Source organism: Quercus suber, unplaced genomic scaffold (genome assembly GCF_002906115.3).
Source record: "Quercus suber isolate HL8 unplaced genomic scaffold, Cork oak 2.0 scaffold_103, whole genome shotgun sequence".
Lineage (NCBI taxonomy): Eukaryota > Viridiplantae > Streptophyta > Magnoliopsida > Fagales > Fagaceae > Quercus > Quercus suber.
The window spans coordinates 204,349-231,867 of NW_027069568.1; the positions used below are offsets into that span (position 1 = coordinate 204,349).

Sequence of the window (27,519 nt, forward strand, 5' to 3'; positions counted from 1 at the left end):
AGAATGGTATCACAACTACGAACCGATATTCCAACCACTGAAAGACAGGTTAGATGGCCGGAGCCAGAAGAAAGGAGAATCGTGATGCCAAAGTCGCGGTTGATTCGACAAAAGGGTCAGCCGAAGTGCACGAGGATCCACAATGAGATGGATGATGAGGATAAGGAGTTGCCAACCTCATTGTGGATTAAGAATGGACCAAAGTTGAAGTGTGGGTTGTGTCGCCAAGAGAGTCATAATTGTCATAGATGGCCGACTCGAAATGTGGCATCAACAAGCGGTGGTGCTACGTAGCAGGTAACAATTACAAGTCACAGTAACAAGGGGTATCATAAGTTATTCTTCTTTAGTGTTGTCAATTGGTCTTGTTACAAGAGGTCTAAACAGTATGAATTGAAATGTTTAGGTATGCATGATGTTAGAGGTCTAAACTACAATGATATATGTAATTGGTTAATAATGGACAAACCCTTACATTTTTAGATATTACATTATAGAGTTATAATTAAGATTGCTAGAGTTATAATTAAGATATTACATTATAGAAGTATAATTGGGCAATCTTGTGATTACTTGTTCAAGTAGTTGCAATTAGTCTTAACTCCTAGCTATTATCGTTCCAAGTCTTCTGTCCCAGTTTTGGTGTTCTTTCATTCTTATTGTTTGTGGTGTACATATTCTAGTATTCATGGGGTGCCAAGTCAGGAACCTAACTGTATATGTTTTGCTTTAGATTGCTAATTTTGGCCAAGGTGTAACTTTAGAAGCTCGTCATTTAAGCAGGCATGCTTCAAGGTTCTTCTGTATACAATTCAATTTATTAATTAATATGGGTTGTATACTAATTTTTGTGTTGGTTACTCCTCAGAAAGGAGGCAGCCTTGCAACAAAGGGAGGTTTGTAGTTCCAATACCGTTGCCATGTCTTGTGTGGCAAAGGTGCCAGACTTGAGACGTACCATGGATGAAGTTGTTAGAATGATTGAAAAAATCAAGCAATCATACTCAGAGAAACAGCCATCTTCTGAAGAGAACAACTCCAAGGACACACATAACTGGACTCCATGATTGCCTAAAACCATTGTTGGCGTATGCTTTCCAAGTTTCAAATTACAATTGTGAAGAATTCATCTAATGCAGAATTGAACATATTTTTTTTTTTTTTTTTTTTTTTAAACAATACACCCCAATGATTATGACCAATGATGATTATGTGCAGTACAAAATGTTGCTATAGTAAAGATTTCATTCTCTTGTAACCAATTGTTTACTACAACAAACAACCAAAATCACACCATTGTACTTACTTCACATTCAACCAAAAAATAAAAATTTAGTACAATATCAAATGAAAATACCATTGCCATAAAATTCTGGTTTGAGTTTTTTCTACTTGATGATGATACAAATTTCAGTTAAGTCTGGAAGCAGCTATGGATCTATGGAGCAAAGTGGAATTCAGTTTAGACGGAAAGTAAGACACTCTGAATGGGAGGAGATGTGGAGCAATTATATGAGAATAACTCAATTTTCTAGGGTTCGACTATGCTTTATAACTCGACATTCAAGCAATCGAGTTATATTAAAAGACATAAACCTATACGCCTGACACCAAGACAATGTGAAAACAGCTTAAACAAGAGCATAACTCGATATCTATATAGTCGGTTACATAACTCAATTTTACTATAATCAAGTTAATTAGGGATTCAAAAACAAAAGGCCACACTGGCTTTGCCAGCATGGCACAAAGCTGAAGCTAACTCGATTATTATACGATCGAGTTCTTCACATAACTCGATTTTAGTATTGTCGAGTTACAAAAGAGGGACATTTCCCTATTTAGTTTGGAAAATGGGGCAAAATGCTGCTTAGTTTGGGAGAAAAGGGCATTTGCCCATTTTAGCCCATGGTTGAACCTCAACAGGTTCTAGTGAACCATATCATGGTTCATAAAATCAATTTGAAAAACCGATTTTTGAAAATAAAATAACTGTCTCTCAGTTTGATTCTCGATTAACATGATTAAACCGAGCAATCTGGTTTAGTTTTCCAAACATAGATCACCACGACTATTCATTCCATCAAATTTGGTGTTTACTATATCAAATAACTTATTCAAAGCTTTCTTAGTATATCTTGTTTGAGATTTATGTCAACTACCTATTTGTTGTAGGTTATTACTCCCAATTCCCATCGTCCTAATTTGGTTGGAATAATGCTAGTGATACAAACTATTTTACAAAAAAATTTACAAACTACTAATGTGGTGAGTGATTATTAATAAATGAAAAAGCGATATTAATGGTGAACTTAGAAGAAAACCAATAAGAGGTTTTTTACATGAAAATTTTGTAAAAAATGTTGTAAAATAGTTTGTGGCTGTAGCATTACTCATTTGTTTCTACTGTTTCAAAATTCAAATAGTTTAAGGGAACACCATTTATTGTATTGTCTGCTTTATAAAAAGTATAAGTTTCCAAAACTACCATCATTACCACCGCGCACCCTTAGTGCGGTAGTCACTCCACAATTATAAGTGCTTGTAAGGTGTGAGGGGCAAGGACTAGCGTTTAAGTCTTCAGGAGGGATCTTTACACACATATACAGTTAGATTATATTATAGTAGAATTTCTATTTTGTATAAAAAAAAAAAAAAAAAACTACTATCATTAATTAAACTTAAAAAAAAAAAACCATTGACTTTTTAAACAAAGTAATGGGTAAGATGAAAATTCTATTCATTAATTTTAGAAAAATGACTTTATTTTGGGACATCCCAAAATGGAATACAAGGCCAACAAATTGAGACAGAGAAAGTATTATCTATCTCTCAAATTTAACCTCTACAAAGAGAGATGATATGAACAAAGCTTGTTACTCAAAATGAAACCTATTTTAATTTGTTTTCTCTTAAGTTTTATGAACCAAAAAAAGGGATCACAAGTGTGATCACTGCTGTCACACTTCTTTAACCATCATATTGCATTATGATGTGAAATCATTTAAGCACTAATAGAGTTTGTCATTACTTGAATCTACAATTACTATAAGATATCTTGATACAACAAATATATAGATAAGAGTAATTCTTAGTTACTCCCAGAGCATAAAAAATAATATTTTTTTTCTTCTTACATTCATAATAAAATTTACACATTAAATTCATGATGAGTTTGCACATAAAAACAACAGATAATTGAACACAATCCCTCTCACACGGCAGCAGCAGCAGCACTCCATTTAGATTTGGGCATTTGCGTCCAATCAAAAGATATGAAAAACCCGACTCCCGTTACAATATAGTATTATTTATACCTGCTCTCGTTATTCATCTCCAGTCCACTTCTTCCAAACCCAAACCCTAAAATACAATACACACCTAGAGAGAGCGAGACAGAAAACCCTAAAGAGCCTCAATGCCTCGCAAAAAGCACGCTGATACAACAGCTCAATCATACTTCAGCATAGGTGACGAGGTTGAGGTCACAAGCATCGACCACAACCTACGAGGCACGCTTTTCCCAGCAAAAATCATAGGCAGGGATTGGAACACAGACAAGTTTGTGGTTGAATACAAACACTTAGAAGCCAACGATGAACCCTTGAGGGAAGAGGTTGATTTGGTGCTCTTAAGGCCCCTTCCACCACCGCCTTCCGAACCCGGTTATCGTTTCGAGTTTGGAGACGAAGTGGATGCTTTTTTCAGTGGAGGGTGGTGGGAAGGAGTGATCACTGAAGTTGATGATGAAGGGTCATTGTTCTGGGTTTACTTTAGGTTTGCAAAGCAACAGTTTCAGTTTCTACCTTCAGAGCTTAGGGTTCACCAGGAGTGGGATAAGGGAGCTTGGCTTCCACCTAGGGTAACAGTTTCTTCTTTATTTGTTTTATGTTAATGGGTTTTCTTTCTCTTTCGTTAGTTTTTTGGTTTTTCTTCACCTTGTACCCCAATTGGTTTCTTTCAATATTCAGAAGGTATGCATTGTAAATGTTTGATGAAAAAACTGACAGAAACTTGTACGGAACTTAGGGAAATACATGTAGTATTTGTTGGAATGGAATTATGATAGACATTTTCTTTTTAAAAATAATTCAATTGTTACAGTAAGGTGGCGAGGGAAAATCTCTCATAAGAGAGAACAAACAGTCTCATTGAGTTACAAGAATCTTGGATTCCATGACATACATTTAGTTATTAGAAAGAACACGATAATCAAAGCACTCATTGTTTGGCGTTGATTAATTAAAATTTTATGGATATATATATATATTTAAAACCTAAACAGTCACACACCTGATCTACAAGAATTTATACATGCATAATCAAATCTCTTAGACAGATGGAATATAATATAGACACTGTGACATATAGAGTTGGGAAACACATTGCATTTTTGACTTTGGTATCCACTGTCACCCAGGGCCATCAATCATGTATTACAATTAAATTTTAGGCTAAATGCTGCTCCTTTTTCGTGGTATTCATGGCATTCTTTTGATGTTTTAACCAGTCTTATAGCAGAAACTGGCATCTGTTTTTGAAAATGACTAGTACAGGAAAAAAAAAAAGTTTTTCTTTATAGTTCTATGGGCATTAATTTTTCATATTCATAAAATATTATTTAACAAATTTTTGTCTTCCTTTAGTAGAAGAATAACGTTTTCACAATTATAGTTGGACAAATGACAGTCAAATATGCCTACTTAGGATGCTACTAAATGGAAAATTTGTCTAGATTGAGCCCAATAATCATCATTAAGATTGTACATCTCTACCTATCAAAGTCATTGGTACCTGAAAATCTTTATTTATAATCCATTCTGGGAAGAGTACTACTACTATGCTCCTTTCAGAAATATCTTGTCCAATCTAGGGACAAAGGTGATTTTTGTCAATTAACATAAATTTGGAAATTTTTACTTTGTCATGTAAAGTAGTGAGAAGATAAGGAGAGCAAGCAAAATAAATAATAATGGAATGTGTAAAAAATGCAAAAATAACTTTGAAACTTGTCTTCAAGATGGAATGTCTCTTTAGAAAATTTTTCTCTTTGCAAGAATGCAATAATTTTGTTCGATATTTAATTCTCTTTCAGGAAATACTGCATCTTGGAGTCCTTGTTTCTTCTTTCTCTTGTACTAGATAGTTTAAAATTGTGAATTGCTTTATCATTTGAAACCCCTTTTGATGTTTTCACTTGGTTGAGAAAGATAGTCTTTAAATAACTTCTTGAAGATCTTATATTCAGCTTCATTAAGGGCTTACAATGGAGAGTTGTCCTTATGAGATACAGAAAATTACTTAAAGAACAATTTTCCAGTCACTGTAAATTGGGTTTTAATCCCCATTATTATATTATATCATTTTCTTCTTAACTCAACCCTTGTTCTTTTTCCTTTTTTTCGTTCTCTTTTCTTCTAGGTGCTATATATCATTCAGAAATTAAATTCTCGTGTAAAATTTCTTGATTATGTTAAATCTAGGATTTGAGTTGAAATAATTAAACAAATCGTAAGAAGAACCAGCTGGTGGTTTACTCAATTATTAATCCATGCACAATAAAAATGATAATACAGTTGCTTGCTTTTGTGCAAGTATTCCTTCTCTCTTTTACTTCTATTCTTGTAGCTTTCCTTATGTTAAAGCATTGACACAAGTTTACTTATAAATAAAAATTAATTGTTTAATATTTTTTTTAATTTACAATTTTTTTTATTTAAAATTTATTTTTTCTTAAACTGGTTGTATGCATGGACTACTGATTCTAATGTACAAATGTGCCAAGTAAAATAAGGTCACAAACATTAATGAAATAAGTACCACTTTATAAGCTGTATCATGGAAAGAATATAGAGGTAGATAACCGTAAAAATTTGTATATTGGATGCAGAGTCTGTACAATCTATTCTAACTAAATGTTTTGTAATAGTCATAGCAGATTCATGCTTTTGTACCCCATTATGTTCTTGTTTTGTTTGTTCATCTTTCTTGTTTGTTTTACAAGATCAATCTTCCTAAAACTTTGGATGCAGGAAGTGTCAATGAGGATGGAACCAAGTTCAAGCAACTCAAGTATGAAGAATCTTAGCAAAGGAATGCAAATTGAGGTATGCAGTGATGAAGCTGGGTTTGAAGGTGCTTGGTTTTCTGCAAAAGTTATCAATGCTATCGGACAGGACAAATACCTTGTTGAGTACAAGAGCCTGAGAACTGAGGATAACAAACAGTTTTTGAGAGAAGAAGTTGATATAAAGCACATGAGACCTCGTCCTCCTGATGCTGTTGTGGTTGATAGTTTCAATCTGAATGAAGAAGTTGATGCTTATTACAATGATGGGTGGTGGGAGGGTGTGATTTCAAAGATCCTTAAGGGCTCAAAATACAAAATTTACTTCAAGAGAACAAAAGACTATGGGGAGTTTCATCACTCTGACTTAAGACCACATCAAGATTGGATGGATGGAACTTGGGTCATGGCTTCTCAGGTACGAATACCTTGTTTAAAAATTTACTGACAAATTTTATTTCTTTTCCTTTTGTTGTACTGTTATAGGAGTTGTTTGAGGGGGCGTAGAGAAATTGGTCTGTCAGTAGTAAGCGTCTTACATTCCCTTTGAGTCACAAGAGGCTGGTCAAAACTTAGTTTAGATAATGTGTTTGAATTGAATTGAGAACAGTGTAAAATTCTTTTGAAAATTTTGGTTTCTGAAAATTTTTTTACCAGTTTTTGATTTACTGATATATAGAGGACATAGTAATAGAAAATTAATTTAATGGTTATGCATATCTTGTTCAATTCAGACAAGTTTTTTGTTGATTGATAAAAGAAGAATCTGCCTGGAAGTCATGAAGTTCAAGTGCATGGTCACACAACTGTTTAAACTTTAAAGATCAAAGCTTTTGAAAATCAGTTATTTCATGGCAATATGAATTTTAAAGACGTACCAATATGTTGATCAAAAGTTAATCCATATATGCATGAGGAAACAGAAGATTCTATAACATGGTATATTGAATTGTAAGCAACCGTTTACTTTCGAATCTCTGTTTATGATTAAACTATCACAACATCCCCTTTTTTATATTTAAATATTGCATACTTATTACTAAAGATCCTTCTTATGATTTACTAACTGGGAATCTTTTTCAGGCATTAAAGTTCTGATTCATCAAAGAGGGATGCTGACTATGTAATGTTGCTGGGACATCTGGTTCATGCATCTTCAGATTCATTGCTGCTCACATACCATTCTGGGGGATTGTGTAATGTGATAGTAAATCACCACTGTTTCCTTGAGCAAGTGACCAAAATGTACATGGTTGTTTGGCTAACAATTATAAATGCGATGATTGCCTTATCCTGGCATTGACTTGTCTGTTAGATATTGGAGACTCTTACAAAACCTCTAGCTAATCTAGTAATACTTAGACCTAATCCTTCAGATCTTGGCATTTACATATATTATAATGGTTCCTTTCAGTATATCACAAAATTGCAAACATTGGCTATTGGATTTACAGTTAACAGACTTGTGTGCAACCTGTGGCTCAAAAATGGTTTACTTGGCCATTTGTAGAGGCATGTGCTTTGTTATTATTCAACAGTATGTTATTATTCAACCATGTTTGTGAATCTTTTGTGAAATGTCTGTGGTTCGAATTCCACTCACCCCTCCCCACTATTTCCCGCTCAAAGAAGTGAGGTACTTGGCTCTTAGAAAAGATCGCTTCTCCTTTCTCGGAGAAAGTTTCAGTTTTGGACAACGTGGCGTAGAATCAGCTTGCTAAACCAAAGATTCCCCTCTTGTATTGGATGAGTAGTAGTTACAACTTACAACCCATAAATCTAGTTGAAATTTATTATTCCCGAAAATAAGCAAGTCCTGACGAATTGTGTCTGTTAATGGCAAAAGGGATTATTAAATATTAACATTGACCTTGTTCATTTTACTTATGCTTGCGTGATAGTTTTTAGACATTAAAATCTCCTAGAATTACACTAAAAAAGACCACTGACAGAGCAATAGGCATCATATAGAATCATTAATAATTTGGCAGTATTAGATCAATTAATTGGAGCTAACAATCACATCCAAAAAATTTTTGGAGTTAGCAAGAGCGATGGATCTGAAGATTTAAGTTATTTTTCTTATAATTTCTCTTGCCATGCGTTGATACAAAAATCTGTGCTACAAAATTAAATTTCTTTTTCCCCATAAATCAGGTATGCAAACGTGGAATAAGTTTTTGAGCTCATTGTCGAGCGTACTTTATCTGAGGTAACAATCCACATCAAATATGCTCAAAAGACGATATTAANAACCCCTTACATAATAGTATAGATAACAATGAGCTGAAGATAATAAACATCATGATAATAAACACCATGAAGCCACCAACATCAAAGTTCTGAGAGCAAAGTGGTGCTTTTAACCTGTAAATGTTTATGGGACGCGATTGTTTGAGAGCTCAGTTTCAAGGTTCAAGATGGTTTTACCATGTGCAATCTTTTCTAACCAACAGTCACGGATTATGGGAAGAGTGTTTTGACTGGTATCCTTGAAAATGACCAACGATAATAAACACCCTAATGTTTAATGTTTTGTGAAGAACCAAGCATAATTAAACAAATGTAACAATGAGCTCAAGCCACCAACATCAATGGTATAACAGGTTTCAAAGTCAATTCCAGTTGGGCTTCACTTCAAACTGGTGAGTCTTTGATTTAGCTACCATAATCGAACGTATATGACGACGATGTTTGATCGAACAGTCGAGTAACTATGTATTCCAAATCCGCAGTGTCACATTAATTAGCTACGATTACAAGAGATATTTTAGTGTTTTAGGCTATGGGGTTGCGTTTAGGGTAAGAGTGATAGTTCTGAGAGCAAAGTGATGCTTTTAACCTCTAAATGTTTAATGACCAAAGATAATAAACACCGTGATGTTTACACACCATGTTGTTTAAACACCTTGAAAATGACCAAATATAATAAACATTGTGATCTTCAGGATATGTTTTGTGAAAGATCAAATACAATTAATAAATTAATATAGCGAAATTTCAGCGTGAAAAATGAAAAAAAATTAATATAACGAAGTTTCAAGATGACCAAGTTCGAACTCTGAACACACGTCACCAGCCCACTACTGTAGCACTAACTGTAGTCATATCAAACTCCTTTAATGGCAGCGCGCCAACAGACGCGGCTGTTTAGTGAAGTCATGTTCGTAATTCTGCACGTGCTGCTTAACAGCTCGACACTGTTTCACACCCACACTCACGTGAGCATACAATTGTGAAATTGGATGCACAGATGTCCCGTTTACATCTAATGTTGCAACTACTACCCACCTTTGATGTGACATTGGTAACATTTATAATCCTGTTCATATAGTGTTTTTCCAGCCTGTATTGACATGACAAGCTTTAATAACTGAAATTGTAATGCTTGGACTATGAAATGAGGTTATAAATGCACCACAATAATGATCTTCTTTCTACCCCGGTAACTTCGTAGATTGATTAAGCTATAAGTCGCAACACCTCAACATTAAATTGTACAATACGAAACAACTTTGGATCTACTTCAACAAATGAATCATCACAAGTTCCAACAAATCAACAACTATATACATACACAGACCACTATGTAGGGAAATGGGTTGGAAAGAAGAGAGATTTCATTAATATGCCAATATACATGTAATATACACGTACGAGAGTCTTGGAAGCATCGGGTACATCATGGTCAGCAAATCTACAAAACTAAGTACAGATACCATCGCAATAGAGTTTACCGTAGTAGAACCACCATGGTTAACCTTATACGAGAATAGGTGTGAGTTAGAGGTGTATTGTCGATGGCACGGGTTACGAGTTCCTAAGTCACGCTCAACCGAGTTACCTAGAGATGAACTTGCCAACATACTTGCTCGTTTTGAACAAGAGAACAATAAAATGTAAAGGCGACTAGACCATTTTCACACAATTCAACAAGCTAGGAAGCATCTAAAGGGGAAGGCGCAAGAGCAAGCCATCAAGTCTATTAATGAAATTACTGCGTTAGATGATGAAAGAGATATTTCAGACTTCTCAAATTCAAGCAATGATGATTTCCAAAAATTTCTACCTACAAACATTAGATGTTGTTGTTAATGTCTACACACTTTGTACAATACAGAATGTTGTTGTTAATGTTTGACAAATGATGATTATGTACGTTCAACTTTTGCAACTCTAAAGATTAACTGTTCATTAGTTTTGGCTAAGTTTATATGAAATCAGTTTCTCATTTTTTCCCTGCTGTTCTTTGTTGCTACATATAATTCTTGTGCTTTGGTTGGACAATGTCCTTTGCATTGTAATGTAGGAAAAACCTTAGGAAGTGAAATGCCTCCAAATTAGATTTATTGCACATTACTGGTAGGAAATTTAATAGATTCAATACATACAGACTCATCCAAACCACACAAACCAACAACACATATGATTCTACAATACGAATAATTCATTTATATGAGTTGTTTCAGTCGCGGTATCATATACACGTTTTCGTGTATCTTAGTTCTGATAGTGTACTACTTTATATAGATACATTATATAAAGACTCATCCAAACTAGACTAACCACTCACTCATTGAAAATCCATATAGCTCACACAACACATTGTCACAACGATATTTAGTTTCCTTAGAAATAGGGTAAATGCCTAAAAGCTTGATCAACCTCTAAAATGTTTCATTCAAGTTATTAGTTTGTTGTAGCATTGCTCCAAAGCTCCCTAATGTTGCAATTGTGATGATCGGAAGAAATTGCTATAAACCTTAGAAGCATATTTTTCTTCATGTAATTTTACATTGATGTACCTGCAAAGAGTCCCTGAAAATTTTGTAAGGGAATATGGGGATAAAACTCTCCAATGTTGCTACAAACACTGCTTGTAATAGTAGCATTTGGCAAGTGAGGTTGGGAGAAGGCTAACACAGCTCGGCACTGTTTAGCCAAGTCATGTTCATAGTTCTGATGTGTTGCTCAACAGCTTCGCACTGTTGAACCATGTTCAGTCATCCATGCTCATGTGAATGCACAGATATGCAACCTTTTGAAATGCACTATTTTCAAGGATGTAGAGGATCCCTCAAAAGTGTAAGCAAAAATTTAGGGGTGAGCTATCCACCATTGCTACACTGATGTTCGCAGATCTGCATGTGATGCTCAATAGCTTGGCACTGTTGAACCCTGACCACAGGTACCCATCCTCACTCACATGAATACACAGATGTGCAACCCTTTGCAATGCACCGTTTTCGAGGAGGCATAACATCCCTGAATTAGTTATGCATCAATTTTGGGGGTGAGCTGTCCACCGTTGCTACACTAATATTCGTAGTGCTACATGTGCTACTTAAGTACTTTGCACTGTTAAACCCTATCTAGTCATATCACCTACACACGTCAATACACAGATATGCATCCTTTTGCAATGTAACATTTTCAAGGATGAAGAGCATCTCTGAAAAGTGTATGATACATTTAACACAGCTCGGCACTGTCTCATCAAGTCATGTCAAATGAAGCACAAGAATGCTGAATAGTCTTCAACAAGACATACCAAATTGGTCAGAGAAAAGTCATAAAACCACATCCATTAGATATAAACCATACCAGTGACCAAAGTCCCTAATTAAATATAAGCATAAACATCACTAGTTTAAAATTTAAATAGGTTATCCTAGTTTGAACTCTGATGGTCAACCTTGCGTTATTGAGACATTAAAGCACAATAGGCTTCCTCTCGATCACCTCAAAGACACAGACATCTCCTTATTCTAAATTATTGTCTTTCGAACATGCAACCCATCCCTTCTCGAATCTCATTGCTAAATATGTTTTGATGGGGGGTAATAGCACAAGACATTGAAGTGTGACAAATTGCTTCCTAATAATATACTTGGTAGAAAATTCAGCAAGTACATACTGCACAAGAAGGAGAAACAATTAAGCATTAAAGCATATATGTTTCAAGGCCATATTTAAGAGAACGTCATGATCACATTATGTATAAAGGCTCACCATATTATGCGGCCGCGAGATACACATGAAAGAAGGATTTTTAGGTTTGAACTTTTTGGCTGCTTGGATTGCTCTCTCTCTTCCTCTGGACATGCTAGAAAATTTTTTCGTAACAAACTTTTCTCTAACTTCATGTTTTGTGGGCAAATCATCTGAGGGAGATATGTTTGTATCATCTTCATCTAAGTCTATTATTTCTACCTGATGATCTTCCAATTTACAGTTCTTGCTGGGTGGATATTGAATCCCAGTGGTAGTCTTATCAAATATAAGAACATGGAAGCTTGAATTTTCTTCATATCTGAAGACTAAAAAATAACCATAAAAGATAGAATGGTATTCAACAAAATACTGCCAACCATTACAAAACCAAATGTTGTTATTAGCTTTGTTCAATCCCACTTGCCAAATACCATCATAGGGAGCAATGACTGTAGCTACGGTGGATAGCTTAGCACTGTTGAACCCTGACCGCAAGTACCCATTCGCACTCATGTGAATACACAGAGCATCCCTGAAAAGTTTATGCATCAATTTTGGGGGTGAGTTGTCCACCATTGCTACACTGATGGTCGCAAACCTGCATGTGCTACTCAACAACTTCGCACTGTTGAACCTTGTATAGTCATATCACCTACACGCATGTCAATACATAGTATGCATCCTTTTGCAATGCACCATTTTCAAGGATGCAGAGCATCCCTGAAAAGTTTATAATACATTTAATATAGCTTAACACTGTCTTGTCAAATCATGTCAAATGAAGCACAGGAATGCTGAATAGTCTTCACGTGAATAAATACGCAACCTCTTTTGCAGTACACATCACCAGCCCGCTATAGTAGCACAAGCTATAGCCATATCAAACAGCTGCCTCAGCGAACCACATGCACCAACAGACGCCACTGTACAGCTAAATCATGTTCGCAATTTTGCATGTGCTCCTCAACACCTTGCCACTAAACAATACACTGTCGAGTCATATCATCTTTATTCACGTGAATACTTACCCTTACATATAGTCACATCCACGTGAATACTTGCCCTTGCAAAACCCTATATAAAGACCCATTTACATCTACCCTTGCAAAACATCTACATATACCGATCTAAAGTCACATTTTCCAATGTCAATGCACAATTGAATGCTACCTCGTTTTCTAGATAACTATAGAAGGGAAAGAGATTTCGATGAGAGGGAATACTATGCTGGACTGCGGCAGGAGTGGGACTTTTGCGTGAACAAGTCCAACGCTTTGCACGATGATCTCATGCGACTTAGAGCGCCTTTTGTCAACCGTAGCTCGCTCACACTACCACAGTGAAACATGCACCAATATGAGTGTGCAGTGACTAAAAAAAAAGAGAACAATCTTATGATACTCCGTAGGTCTAGGTATCACATGCTACAACTGTCAGAGGAGCTAGTCGCCGCAACAAACAGACAACTCACTCCGGCAGAATGTAACAATGTCCTCAACTACGAGGATTACCTATTTGAGTGAATGCCTATGTGGTGTGTGTGTGTGTTATGTCTAGGGTTAAGTTAATAATGTTAGTAGCGTTAGTGTTCAATATGCAATGCATGCATATTGGTGGCATCTTGTAAGTTATTTTAAGTTTTCTGTGTTATGTCATAGGTGTTTATTGAAAAACATTGTGTGTGGGAATATTTAACTTTCATGTGTTGTGTGGGAATAATCTAGATTACGAATAATGTGCATGCTCCTCACAATCAATAATAAGGTTTACATAGTACAAATGCAACAACAGTGACATACATACATATAAAACATAGTTAAACGAAATAGTTCTCCAACAAAGTCTAATTACACTACGACACGATTACTCTTCATCTGACATCTCCACGTCTAACTGATAAATGGGATCAGCAAAAAGTGATTGCATGAATTGTGCATGCTCGTACCACCCTCCCTCCACTGACTCTCGAATCTCGACTTGGGTCTGATATCGATTAAGATGTATCTTCATTCGATTATTTTCTTCTCTTATGCGGTTTAATACTTTACAAAGTTCGTTGACCGTGTCTCTGGGCATCTGCAATGCGAGTCGCCGAGGCACTGGCAACTTAAAGCCAACCAACTCATCATAAAACATTTGTTGTTCACAAAATAACCAAGCCCACTCCTGTCTCATGGTATTGTGAACGTGAGAACTATTTCATAGATTCAGATTGATTGGATAGCTGAACTCATCTTCCAATGCCCAGCAACGACCCATAGCAATGAACACATCGTGAGGCCTATAGAATTGTGGGTTGCCAGAACCAGACATTGACAATGAATACAATAACAGTAAATGATCAAGTTAACAGTGTGCATCAACTATTGGTAAATAATGTAATGCTACATAAGATGGTACATGACAAAGACATTCATAAATTTGTGTACTATTGTATGCTAAAAATGAAATACTAATACTAACATTTGACCATATATATTAGACATTGTTGTTAATGTCTACACGTTGTGTGCAATACAAAATGTTGTTGCTAATGTCTGACCAATCATGATTATGTACACGCCCCTATATGATTATGACCAATGATGATTATGTGCAGTACAAAATGTTGCTATAGTAAAGATTTCATTCTCTTGTAACCAATGTTTACTACAACAAACAACCAAAATCACACCATTGTACTTACTTCACACTCATTCAACCAAAAAAATAAAAATTTAGTACAATATCAAATGAAAATACCATTGCCATAAAATTCTGGTTTGAGTTTTTTCTACTTGATGATGATACAAATTTCAGTTAAGTCTGGAAGCAGCTATGGATCTATGGAGCAAAGTGGAATTCAGTTTAGACGGAAAGTAAGACACTCTGAATGGGAGGAGATGTGGAGCAATTATATGAGAATAACTCAATTTTCTAGGGTTCGACTATGCTTTATAACTCGACATTCAAGCAATCGAGTTATATTAAAAGACATAAACCTATACGCCTGACACCAAGACAATGTGAAAACAGCTTAAACAAGAGCATAACTCGATATCTATATAGTCGGTTACATAACTCGATTTTACTATAATCAAGTTAATTAGGGATTCAAAAACAAAAGGCCACACTGGCTTTGCCAGCATGGCACAAAGCTGAAGCTAACTCGATTATTATACGATCGAGTTCTTCACATAACTCGATTTTAGTATTGTCGAGTTACAAAAGAGGGACATTTCCCTATTTAGTTTGGAAAATGGGGCAAAATGCTGCTTAGTTTGGGAGAAAAGGGCATTTGCCCATTTTAGCCCCATGGTTGAACCTCAACAGGTTCTAGTGAACCATATCATGGTTCATAAAATCAATTTGAAAAACCGATTTTTGAAAATAAAAATAACTGTCTCTCAGTTTGATTCTCGATTAACATGATTAAACCGAGCAATCTGGTTTAGTTTTCCAAACATAGATCACCACGACTATTCATTCCATCAAATTTGGTGTTTACTATATCAAATAACTTATTCAAAGCTTTCTTAGTATATCTTGTTTGAGATTTATGTCAACTACCTATTTGTTGTAGGTTATTACTCCCAATTCCCATCGTCCTAATTTGGTTGGAATAATGCTAGTGATACAAACTATTTTACAAAAAAATTTACAAACTACTAATGTGGTGAGTGATTATTAATAAATGAAAAAGCGATATTAATGGTGAACTTAGAAGAAAACCAATAAGAGGTTTTTTACATGAAAATTTTGTAAAAAATGTTGTAAAATAGTTTGTGGCTGTAGCATTACTCATTTGTTTCTACTGTTTCAAAATTCAAATAGTTTAAGGGAACACCATTTATTGTATTGTCTGCTTTATAAAAAAGTATAAGTTTCCAAAACTACCATCATTACCACCGCGCACCCTTAGTGCGGTAGTCACTCCACAATTATAAGTGCTTGTAAGGTGTGAGGGGCAAGGACTAGCGTTTAAGTCTTCAGGAGGGATCTTTACACACATATACAGTTAGATTATATTATAGTAGAATTTCTATTTTGTATAAAAAAAGAAAAAAAAAACTACTATCATTAATTAAACTTAAAAAAAAAAAACCATTGACTTTTTAAACAAAGTAATGGGTAAGATGAAAATTCTATTCATTAATTTTAGAAAAATGACTTTATTTTGGGACATCCCAAAATGGAATACAAGGCCAACAAATTGAGACAGAGAAAGTATTATCTATCTCTCAAATTTAACCTCTACAAAGAGAGATGATATGAACAAAGCTTGTTACTCAAAATGAAACCTATTTTAATTTGTTTTCTCTTAAGTTTTATGAACCAAAAAAAGGGATCACAAGTGTGATCACTGCTGTCACACTTCTTTAACCATCATATTGCATTATGATGTGAAATCATTTAAGCACTAATAGAGTTTGTCATTACTTGAATCTACAATTACTATAAGATATCTTGATACAACAAATATATAGATAAGAGTAATTCTTAGTTACTCCCAGAGCATAAAAAATAATATTTTTTTTCTTCTTACATTCATAATAAAATTTACACATTAAATTCATGATGAGTTTGCACATAAAAACAACAGATAATTGAACACAATCCCTCTCACACGGCAGCAGCAGCAGCACTCCATTTAGATTTGGGCATTTGCGTCCAATCAAAAGATATGAAAAACCCGACTCCCGTTACAATATAGTATTATTTATACCTGCTCTCGTTATTCATCTCCAGTCCACTTCTTCCAAACCCAAACCCTAAAATACAATACACACCTAGAGAGAGCGAGACAGAAAACCCTAAAGAGCCTCAATGCCTCGCAAAAAGCACGCTGATACAACAGCTCAATCATACTTCAGCATAGGTGACGAGGTTGAGGTCACAAGCATCGACCACAACCTACGAGGCACGCTTTTCCCAGCAAAAATCATAGGCAGGGATTGGAACACAGACAAGTTTGTGGTTGAATACAAACACTTAGAAGCCAACGATGAACCCTTGAGGGAAGAGGTTGATTTGGTGCTCTTAAGGCCCCTTCCACCACCGCCTTCCGAACCCGGTTATCGTTTCGAGTTTGGAGACGAAGTGGATGCTTTTTTCAGTGGAGGGTGGTGGGAAGGAGTGATCACTGAAGTTGATGATGAAGGGTCATTGTTCTGGGTTTACTTTAGGTTTGCAAAGCAACAGTTTCAGTTTCTACCTTCAGAGCTTAGGGTTCACCAGGAGTGGGATAAGGGAGCTTGGCTTCCACCTAGGGTAACAGTTTCTTCTTTATTTGTTTTATGTTAATGGGTTTTCTTTCTCTTTCGTTAGTTTTTTGGTTTTTCTTCACCTTGTACCCCAATTGGCTTCTTTCAATATTCAGAAGGTATGCATTGTAAATGTTTGATGAAAAAACTGACAGAAACTTGTACGGAACTTAGGGAAATACATGTAGTATTTGTTGGAATGGAATTATGATAGACATTTTCTTTTTAAAAATAATTCAATTGTTACAGTAAGGTGGCGAGGGAAAATCTCTCATAAGAGAGAACAAACAGTCTCATTGAGTTACAAGAATCTTGGATTCCATGACATACATTTAGTTATTAGAAAGAACACGATAATCAAAGCACTCATTGTTTGGCGTTGATTAATTAAAATTTTATGGATATATATATATATTTAAAACCTAAACAGTCACACACCTGATCTACAAGAATTTATACATGCATAATCAAATCTCTTAGACAGATGGAATATAATATAGACACTGTGACATATAGAGTTGGGAAACACATTGCATTTTTGACTTTGGTATCCACTGTCACCCAGGGCCATCAATCATGTATTACAATTAAATTTTAGGCTAAATGCTGCTCCTTTTTCGTGGTATTCATGGCATTCTTTTGATGTTTTAACCAGTCTTATAGCAGAAACTGGCATCTGTTTTTGAAAATGACTAGTACAGGAAAAAAAAAAAGTTTTTCTTTATAGTTCTATGGGCATTAATTTTTCATATTCATAAAATATTATTTAACAAATTTTTGTCTTCCTTTAGTAGAAGAATAACGTTTTCACAATTATAGTTGGACAAATGACAGTCAAATATGCCTACTTAGGATGCTACTAAATGGAAAATTTGTCTAGATTGAGCCCAATAATCATCATTAAGATTGTACATCTCTACCTATCAAAGTCATTGGTACCTGAAAATCTTTATTTATAATCCATTCTGGGAAGAGTACTACTACTATGCTCCTTTCAGAAATATCTTGTCCAGTCTAGGGACAAAGGTGATTTTTGTCAATTAACATAAATTTGGAAATTTTTACTTTGTCATGTAAAGTAGTGAGAAGATAAGGAGAGCAAGCAAAATAAATAATAATGGAATGTGTAAAAATGCAAAAATAACTTTGAAACTTGTCTTCAAGATGGAATGTCTCTTTAGAAACTTTTTCTCTTTGCAAGAATGTAATAATTTTGTTTGATATTTAATTCTCTTTCAGGAAATACTGCATCTTGGAGTCCTTGTTTCTTCTTTCTCTTGTACTAGATAGTTTAAAATTGTGAATTGCTTTATCATTTGAAACCCCTTTTGATGTTTTCACTTGGTTGAGAAAGATAGTCTTTAAATAACTTCTTGAAGATCTTATATTCAGCTTCATTAAGGGCTTACAATGGAGAGTTGTCCTTATGAGATACAGAAAATTACTTAAAGAACAATTTTCCAGTCACTGTAAATTGGGTTTTAATCCCCATTATTATATTATATCATTTTCTTCTTAACTCAACCCTTGTTCTTTTTCCTTTTTTTCGTTCTCTTTTCTTCTAGGTGCTATATATCATTCAGAAATTAAATTCTCGTGTAAAATTTCTTGATTATGTTAAATCTAGGATTTGAGTTGAAATAATTAAACAAATCGTAAGAAGAACCAGCTGGTGGTTTACTCAATTATTAATCCATGCACAATAAAAATGATAATACAGTTGCTTGCTTTTGTGCAAGTATTCCTAATAAATAAAAATTAATTGTTTAATATTTTTTTTAATTTACAATTTTTTTTATTTAAAATTTATTTTTTCTTAAACTGGTTGTATGCATGGACTACTGATTCTAATGTACAAATGTGCCAAGTAAAATAAGGTCACAAACATTAATGAAATAAGTACCACTTTATAAGCTGTATCATGGAAAGAATATAGAGGTAGATAACCGTAAAAATTTGTATATTGGATGCAGAGTCTGTACAATCTATTCAAACTAAATGTTTTGTAATAGTCATAGCAGATTCATGCTTTTGTACCCCTTTATGTTCTTGTTTTGTTTGTTCATCTTTCTTGTTTGTTTTACAAGATCAATCTTCCTAAAACTTTGGATGCAGGAAGTGTCAATGAGGATGGAACCAAGTTCAAGCAACTCAAGTATGAAGAATCTTAGCAAAGGAATGCAAATTGAGGTATGCAGTGATGAAGCTGGGTTTGAAGGTGCTTGGTTTTCTGCAAAAGTTATCAATGCTATCGGACAGGACAAATACCTTGTTGAGTACAAGAGCCTGAGAACTGAGGATAACAAACAGTTTTTGAGAGAAGAAGTTGATATAAAGCACATGAGACCTCGTCCTCCTGATGCTGTTGTGGTTGATAGTTTCAATCTGAATGAAGAAGTTGATGCTTATTACAATGATGGGTGGTGGGAGGGTGTGATTTCAAAGATCCTTAAGGGCTCAAAATACAAAATTTACTTCAAGAGAACAAAAGACTATGGGGAGTTTCATCACTCTGACTTAAGACCACATCAAGATTGGATGGATGGAACTTGGGTCATGGCTTCTCAGGTACGAATACCTTGTTTAAAAATTTACTGACAAATTTTATTTCTTTTCCTTTTGTTGTACTGTTATAGGAGTTGTTTGAGGGGGCGTAGAGAAATTGGTCTGTCAGTAGTAAGCGTCTTACATTCCCTTTGAGTCACAAGAGGCTGGTCAAAACTTAGTTTAGATAATGTGTTTGAATTGAATTGAGAACAGTGTAAAATTCTTTTGAAAATTTTGGTTTCTGAAAATTTTTTTACCAGTTTTTGATTTACTGATATATAGAGGACATAGTAATAGAAAATTAATTTAATGGTTATGCATATCTTGTTCAATTCAGACAAGTTTTTTGTTGATTGATAAAAGAAGAATCTGCCTGGAAGTCATGAAGTTCAAGTGCATGGTCACACAACTGTTTAAACTTTAAAGATCAAAGCTTTTGAAAATCAGTTATTTCATGGCAATATGAATTTTAAAGACGTACCAATATGTTGATCAAAAGTTAATCCATATATGCATGAGGAAACAGAAGATTCTATAACATGGTATATTGAATTGTAAGCAACCGTTTACTTTCGAATCTCTGTTTATGATACTAATAACTATCACAACATCCCCTTTTTTATATTTAAATATTGCATACTTATTACTAAAGATCCTTCTTATGATTTACTAACTGGGAATCTTTTTCAGGCATTAAAGTTCTGATTCATCAAAGAGGGATGCTGACTATGTAATGTTGCTGGGACATCTGGTTCATGCATCTTCAGATTCATTGCTGCTCACATACCATTCTGGGGGGTTGTGTAATGTGATAGTAAATCACCGCTGTTTCCTTGAGCAAGTGACCAAAATGTACATGGTTGTTTGGCTAACAATTATAAATGCGATGATTGCCTTATCCTGGCATTGACTTGTCTGTTAGATATTGGAGACTCTTACAAAACCTCTAGCTAATCTAGTAATACTTAGACCTAATCCTTCAGATCTTGGCATTTACATATATTATAATGGTTCCTTTCAGTATATCACAAAATTGCAAACATTGGTTATTGGATTTACAGTTAACAGACTTGTGTGCAACCTGTGGCTCAAAAATGGTTTACTTGGCCATTTGTAGAGGCATGTGCTTTGTTATTATTCAACAGTATGTTATTATTCAACCATGTTTGTGAATCTTTTGTGATTCCATGTCTGTGGTTCGAATTCCACTCACCCCTCCCCACTATTTCCCGCTCAAAGAAGTGAGGTACTTGGCTCTTAGAAAAGATCGCTTCTCCTTTCTCGGAGAAAGTTTCAGTTTTGGACAACGTGGTGTAGAATCAGCTTGCTAAACCAAAGATTCCCCTCTTGTATTGGATGAGTAGTAGTTACAACTTACAACCCATAAATCTAGTTGAAATTTATTATTCCCGAAAATAAGCAAGTCCTGACGAATTGTGTCTGTTAATGGCAAAAGGGATTATTAAATATTAACATTGACCTTGTTCATTTTACTTATGCTTGCTTGATAGTTTTTAGACATTAAAATCTCCTAGAATTACACTAAATAAGACCACTGACAGAGCAATAGGCATCATATAGAATCATTAATAATTTGGCAGTATTAGATCAATTAATTGGAGCTAACAATCACATCCAAAAAATTTTTGGAGTTAGCAAGAGCGATGGATCTGAAGATTTAAGTTATTTTTCTTATAATTTCTCTTGCCATGCGTTGATACAAAAATCTGTGCTACAAAATTAAATTTCTTTTTCCCCATAAATCAGGTATGCAAACGTGGAATAAGTTTTTGAGCTCATTGTCGAGCGTACTTTATCTGAGGTAACAATCCACATCAAATATGCTCAAAAGACGATATTAACCAAATGGCCTTATCCTCTCTCCTTAAAAGATTAGGATCTGGAAGCACCCTAAGAACAAGCAAATGATTTGGGTTAGATCACAGTCACTAATATATAGAATACAAGCAAACTTTGTATCAATGGATTGCAGGACATCAGAATTTCAGGATTTTCATTGAGATGTTTAGAAATTTCAATGGCAAGTGATCTCTGGGACATGGCATGCTACCTAAGTAGCTCACTCAATTCAGTGAGTGTGCTCATTCTTTGTATCCAAGAATGCTGAGTCGCAGAGAGCAAGACCAGCAACACAAATTCACATATGAACATACCATCAACTTTTTGAGACAGGAAAAGGTCACGCTTGACGGTAAGACAAGATGGGTGAAATGGAAACATAAAATATTTTAACCAACAGAAATTTTCGGAGAGACCAAGTTTATAGATCGGAGCGTTTACATCAGTAGTAATAATTTCAACTGACACTACGCTATATTCTTGAGAAAAAACTCAATTTGGCATACTAAGGACCAGAATGGTCAGCCTCCATAGTTCAGCCCACTTCTTCCTACCAAAAAGCTCAAGAAATTGCCCAGTTACAACAATGTAAAAAACTAAAAATAGATCCGTAGATTCTGCGAAAAAAATACTAAAGGTCCATAGTTCTATATAGGACAGCAGATAACCAAAATGTATTCATTCTAACGAAGGTACCAAAACCATTACTGAAAAAAGGTCAACATATCCATGCAATCCACAAATTCATAAACTCAAAACAAAGCTAAGTTGTAGCCGAGTCCGGAAGATAAATGGCTCAAACCAAAATTGCAAAAGACGGTTCAACATAAAAAAATATTTAGACTGCCTGATGTTATTATTAAACCAACTATTTCTTCTCTTCCTTCTCAGCTTCTGCTGCTTTCTTCTGCCTGGCACCAACATGACGGACGTTCATCCGCTCAAGACGGAGTTTGTCATAGGCCTTGAATGATTTCATCTCTTCAGTAACCTTCACAAGCTCCACGGATGGCTTCTCACGTACAATGGGCAAGTATGGGCCTTGGACCTGGGTGGCAGATGCAAGTTCCTCAGGTGCAGAATCACCAGCCTGCAAGAAATGTGAGAAGTTGAGAAATCAGGGAACACAAGCAAGCATCCATTTGTACAATAAAAGCACTTCAGACATTAAAACAAACCTTAAATTTGCCGACACGCCTTGGGAAGACGACCAATTTGGCCTTAAATGTCTTCAGCCTCTGAACATTAGCCTGAAGACCCTCCAGGGAACGATTCCTTCTGCGATGATCAACTGCAATCCCAATGGACTGTGCATACTTCTTGGGAATACCTGCAGCCTGTTTATAAAAGAATAATGGGGGATTTAACTTGTTAAACCATAACACAAAAAGGGAGATGATACCAGCATAAATTACAACAAACAGAAGATAAAGCACAGCTTATAGACAGGCAATAATTGCAAGCATGGGATTGCTAAAATATTGCTTACATAATATAAACAATGATAACACCCACTTCAATAATTTTTTTTTTTTTTTTTTTTTTTTATCCATTTGTACAATAAAAGCACTTCAGACATTAAAACAAACCTTAAATTTGCCGACACGCCTTGGGAAGACGACCAATTTGGCCTTAAATGTCTTCAGCCTCTGAACATTAGCCTGAAGACCCTCCAGGGAACGATTCCTTCTGCGATGATCAACTGCAATCCCAATGGACTGTGCATACTTCTTGGGAATACCTGCAGCCTGTTTATAAAAGAATAATGGGGGATTTAACTTGTTAAACCATAACACAAAAAGGGAGATGATACCAGCATAAATTACAACAAACAGAAGATAAAGCACAGCTTACAGACAGGCAATAATTGCAAGCATGGGATTGCTAAAATATTGCTTACATAATATAAACAATGATACCACCCACTTCAATTTTTTTTTTTTTTAAGTTTTACAAAATGATGTGTCAACTTTTGAATACATATAAAAAAATGTAAGAAACTTTTTTATTGTTGTTGTTAATGTAGCACCAATTACATAAGTTGCCATGTCAGTTTAGTAGCCTTTTGTATAGGCGGTACTACCAAGTAAGACAGAAGGAAGACAAGGAATCAGTCTTCTGCCCAATTCTGATTGAACAACTTATCCTTCAAGAATATTTTTAAAATAACCATTTTCAAGAAATAATGATCTAATTTCAGAACGAACACAGCAGTTACAAGTCATCATACTGGAAGCAGAAGTTTAACAGACAATAACAAAAACACCCCACCTTCAATTCTTCCAGAGAAAAGCCCCTTCCAGATCTCACTTTCATGTTATACTTCAGTGTCTGTCCATGTACAATAGGACGGAGTTTTCCAGTAGTAGGGCGGGGGAAGATTTTGACAGCCTTCTTCTGGCGAGCTGGTAATAATTTAACATATGAGTCAGTCAAATATCACTCAACAATATTATTTTGCACTAAAATTGAAGGGTGGGTTCTGGTAATAATTTAACATATGAGTCAGTCAAATATCACTCAACAATATTATTTTGCACTAAAATTGGAGGGTGGGTTATGTTTACGTGTATGAACAATCAAATTGTAACAATTCAGGACCAAAATAGGGCAAACCCAGATGCAAGAAAATGATATACCCACCAATTCTTCTTCTCTCCTTGCGAGCTGGTTGATTGAACCATGTCTTCACATAGTTCTGCCAGTGCTTTTTAAAATGCCCATTAGGGATAACATTGTTGTGCTTCACCATTTCTTACCTGTAAGTAAATTCAAAGAATGATATTACGAAAATGGAGCAAGGAAAATCTTAGACACAATGAAATTCACAAAATGAATACACCAAAACAAGAACATACATGGGTCCAAGGGGCACTCCTTTTAAACTCGCACACAAACAAAGATCTCTTTCTATCACTGCTTAATCTAAACATGCTTTTGACATTCACTAAACTCTGATAAACCATGTTCTTGTTATTAGCTACCTTTTTCTTTTCTATTCTCCTAAATTACAATAAAAAATCAGACCCATTTTTCATCAAACAATAGACGATTTACTTCAACAAAAACAGGGTTATTAGCAAACAAAAATATATAAATAGAAAAAAGGACGCTTTTGTATGAGCATATACAACAAAACCTTCATCTTCAACATAAAATCCTTCGTTTCTTTCAATTTCCCCACAACCCCCATCTTTTTTTTCTTTTCTCGGCAACCAAACAGGGTCAAATCGAAACAGACAGAACAAAATGAATAGCAAAGGATTCATTACAGAATAAACAAAACAAGAATGGCTTTGAGAGAGCAATAAACCCCAGAGATCTAAAACAAACAAACGAAAACCCATGTGAAGTTGTACCCTAAGATTTGCAGTAAAACAAAAGTACAGTATTCTACTAGTCCTTAAAATTTTCTTACCCAAAGACAGTTTTTTTTCTCAGCAACCAAACAGAGATAAGAGAAGGTAATAGAAATGCAATAATGGAACGAACCAAGGCAAGAAAGTGAAAGAGAAAGAGGATATGAATTTACAGACCTGAGCAATGAAGAAGCTAATCTCTCTCTCTCTCTCTCTCTCTCTCTCTCTCTGTGTGTCTAGCTCGCTATCGCTCGGCCGCAAGGAAGGATTGTGTTAGGGTTTCTTAGAGTTTTATATAGAGAGGAAATGGTTGCGAAAACGAGAAAACCCTAAATAGGGTTTCGGCTGAGCTGGGCCGCTACTTGGGCCTTTTTTTTTGGGTTTTGTTACATGCATAATTGGATGGTAATGGGAACCCAACTGTTCATGGGCCTGACATTATGAGTAGTATATTTTTTCGAAGAGAGAGAAAAATTAATATTATGCTAAAATGCTAATTTCATTCTCATCATTTTATTCTATGAAGTTGAGTTCACATGTTTTTAATCACCATTAATCCATGCGCCTAAAAAAGTGTAGTGAATTATTAATTTAAAAAAAAATATACTAAAAAAGTTATTAAATTTTCTTTTAAATATAATTAAAACCTTAAATTTAAAGGGAAAAAAAAAATCACACTCAAAAAATAAAACATGGTTTCCCATTTGGAGTTTGTTTTGTGAGTGAATGTTTTTATTTCTTTGTCTTGAATAGCATTCTGAAAATGAATCATCTTCAGATATGATATTTTATGATAAGATAATCTCAGTGATTTCAATTACATTCAATGGGCACATGCATCTTTCTTTTGCACTAAGCTTTTGTTTTTTTTGTGATCAATGCATCCTTGACCATCTTGATTGAGTATTATGGATCATGCTAATCGGTAGCCTACTCTATCAAGTCACATATCTTTATCATTTTCAATCCATGTTTCTCAAACCACGCCAAATTGGAACATGTATTAGATTTATCTTTTATCATGCACCTCTATCATATTTAGACAATATTTTTCGAACTATGCGTCTAATTAGTGGCCTTCACATATAGATCTATACTCGTCCTTCATGTATCAGTAAAAAAATTTATGAAAGTGGCTCTCTATTTCTTTATCAAATATGTATGCCTTTTATTACTTTCATTAATATTACTTTTTGATTTGCTAAAATAAATGTGGTTGAAATTGTTAAAGATATTAGTGTATTATGTAATGGCCCAGAGACTCAATTTAGTATAAAGCCCATCCAGGGCTAACCATAGTTTCTGCTCTCTCTCTATATATCCTATATAAGGTTCATCGTAAACATGCATTGAGCATATAAAGAAGGTGTAGCTGTTAAGGGCTTATCCCATTAACATAGGTTATCAAGCCAAGCCACATAACTCTTTGTGTTCATTCTTTACAAACTCTACAATATTTTCTCCTTTAATTTCAAAGTGGTATCAGAATTACATTCATGTGGCTTTTCCACATCTCCATCATAAAACTTCAACAACAAGGCAATGCCACTACCTTGATCAACCATCTCAGTCCACTTCAAAGCTTCTTCCAAAACTCACTATGCCAACCAATTCTCATTTCACTAAGCACACCAACAAACAGATCTCCCTCGTTAACCTATTGTCACAGTCACCTGCCGCTGCTCTCGCCATTTAAGTACAATAACTACAATTAAAACCTTAATTACTCACGCAAAATTCATAGGATTTTTTTTTTTTTATCTTTATTTTGAAAAACTTTTTTACAAATTATTGATGTAATGAATAATTATTGGTAAGTGAAAGTAATATTAGTGGTGGGTCATATGAGAACTAGTAAAAATTTGTCACATTAATAGTTTGTAGTTGTAGCATTACTTTTCTTTTAATTATGCATATGTGAGATTCACAACTAGAAAGAATGGAGATTCTTAATTAATATCTTGATAGAGAATCTCAAATTAGAGATTTAGCTATAAAAATTACATGGATTTGCCACTTAATTTAATATATGAAGAAAAATTAAGAAATATCAAAAAAGAAATTTAATTAATAAATGAAATAGATTATAAAATGTTTGAAAATAATTATTACGTGTCTTTGGGTCTTAGGTGCAACATAGTTTCACTAATTTCAAATGATCATCTCTCGTTAATTGCAAATCCAAATTGGATCAAACTGGTGACTGCCTCAAAATCTTGTCTATGTATCATTGAAATAAGAGATTCAACTATAAAAATTACATGTATTTAGCAATTAATTTAATATACTGAAGAAAAATTAAGAAAAAAAAATCACTTAAATAAGTTTCACTCAAAATTTAAGGAAAATTACACTTCACAATCCTAAACTATACTCTAAATTACACTTTACACCATAAACTTTTCGAATGCATATTTTGCACCGTAAACTATGACTCATGTTACACTTT

General features: G+C 34.6%; 3 protein-coding genes across 3 annotated transcripts; 2 read left to right on the forward strand and 1 right to left on the reverse strand.

The window, feature by feature from the left end:
* Positions 1-3,221: 3,221 nt before the first annotated feature.
* LOC111988366 (protein AGENET DOMAIN (AGD)-CONTAINING P1) lies at positions 3,222-7,520 on the forward strand. Its single transcript, XM_024020153.2, has 3 exons — positions 3,222-3,862; positions 6,033-6,485; positions 7,151-7,520. The coding sequence occupies exons 1-3, from the start codon at positions 3,419-3,421 to the stop codon at positions 7,163-7,165; spliced, it is 912 nt and encodes a 303-aa protein (XP_023875921.1). The 5' UTR covers positions 3,222-3,418; the 3' UTR covers positions 7,166-7,520.
* A 9,150-nt stretch (positions 7,521-16,670) lies between these two features.
* LOC136068193 (protein AGENET DOMAIN (AGD)-CONTAINING P1-like) lies at positions 16,671-20,893 on the forward strand. The gene is made up of 3 exons (XM_065775010.1): positions 16,671-17,311; positions 19,420-19,872; positions 20,542-20,893. The coding sequence occupies exons 1-3, from the start codon at positions 16,868-16,870 to the stop codon at positions 20,554-20,556; spliced, it is 912 nt and encodes a 303-aa protein (XP_065631082.1). The 5' UTR covers positions 16,671-16,867; the 3' UTR covers positions 20,557-20,893.
* A 1,482-nt stretch (positions 20,894-22,375) lies between these two features.
* On the reverse strand, positions 22,376-25,380 carry LOC111988360 (large ribosomal subunit protein eL13z). Its single transcript, XM_024020144.2, has 5 exons — positions 25,248-25,380; positions 24,355-24,470; positions 23,983-24,116; positions 23,301-23,459; positions 22,376-22,801 (listed from the first exon to the last, which is right to left on the reverse strand). The coding sequence occupies exons 2-5, from the start codon at positions 24,461-24,463 to the stop codon at positions 22,580-22,582; spliced, it is 624 nt and encodes a 207-aa protein (XP_023875912.1). The 5' UTR covers positions 24,464-24,470; positions 25,248-25,380; the 3' UTR covers positions 22,376-22,579.
* Between the last annotated feature and the right edge of the window lie 2,139 nt (positions 25,381-27,519).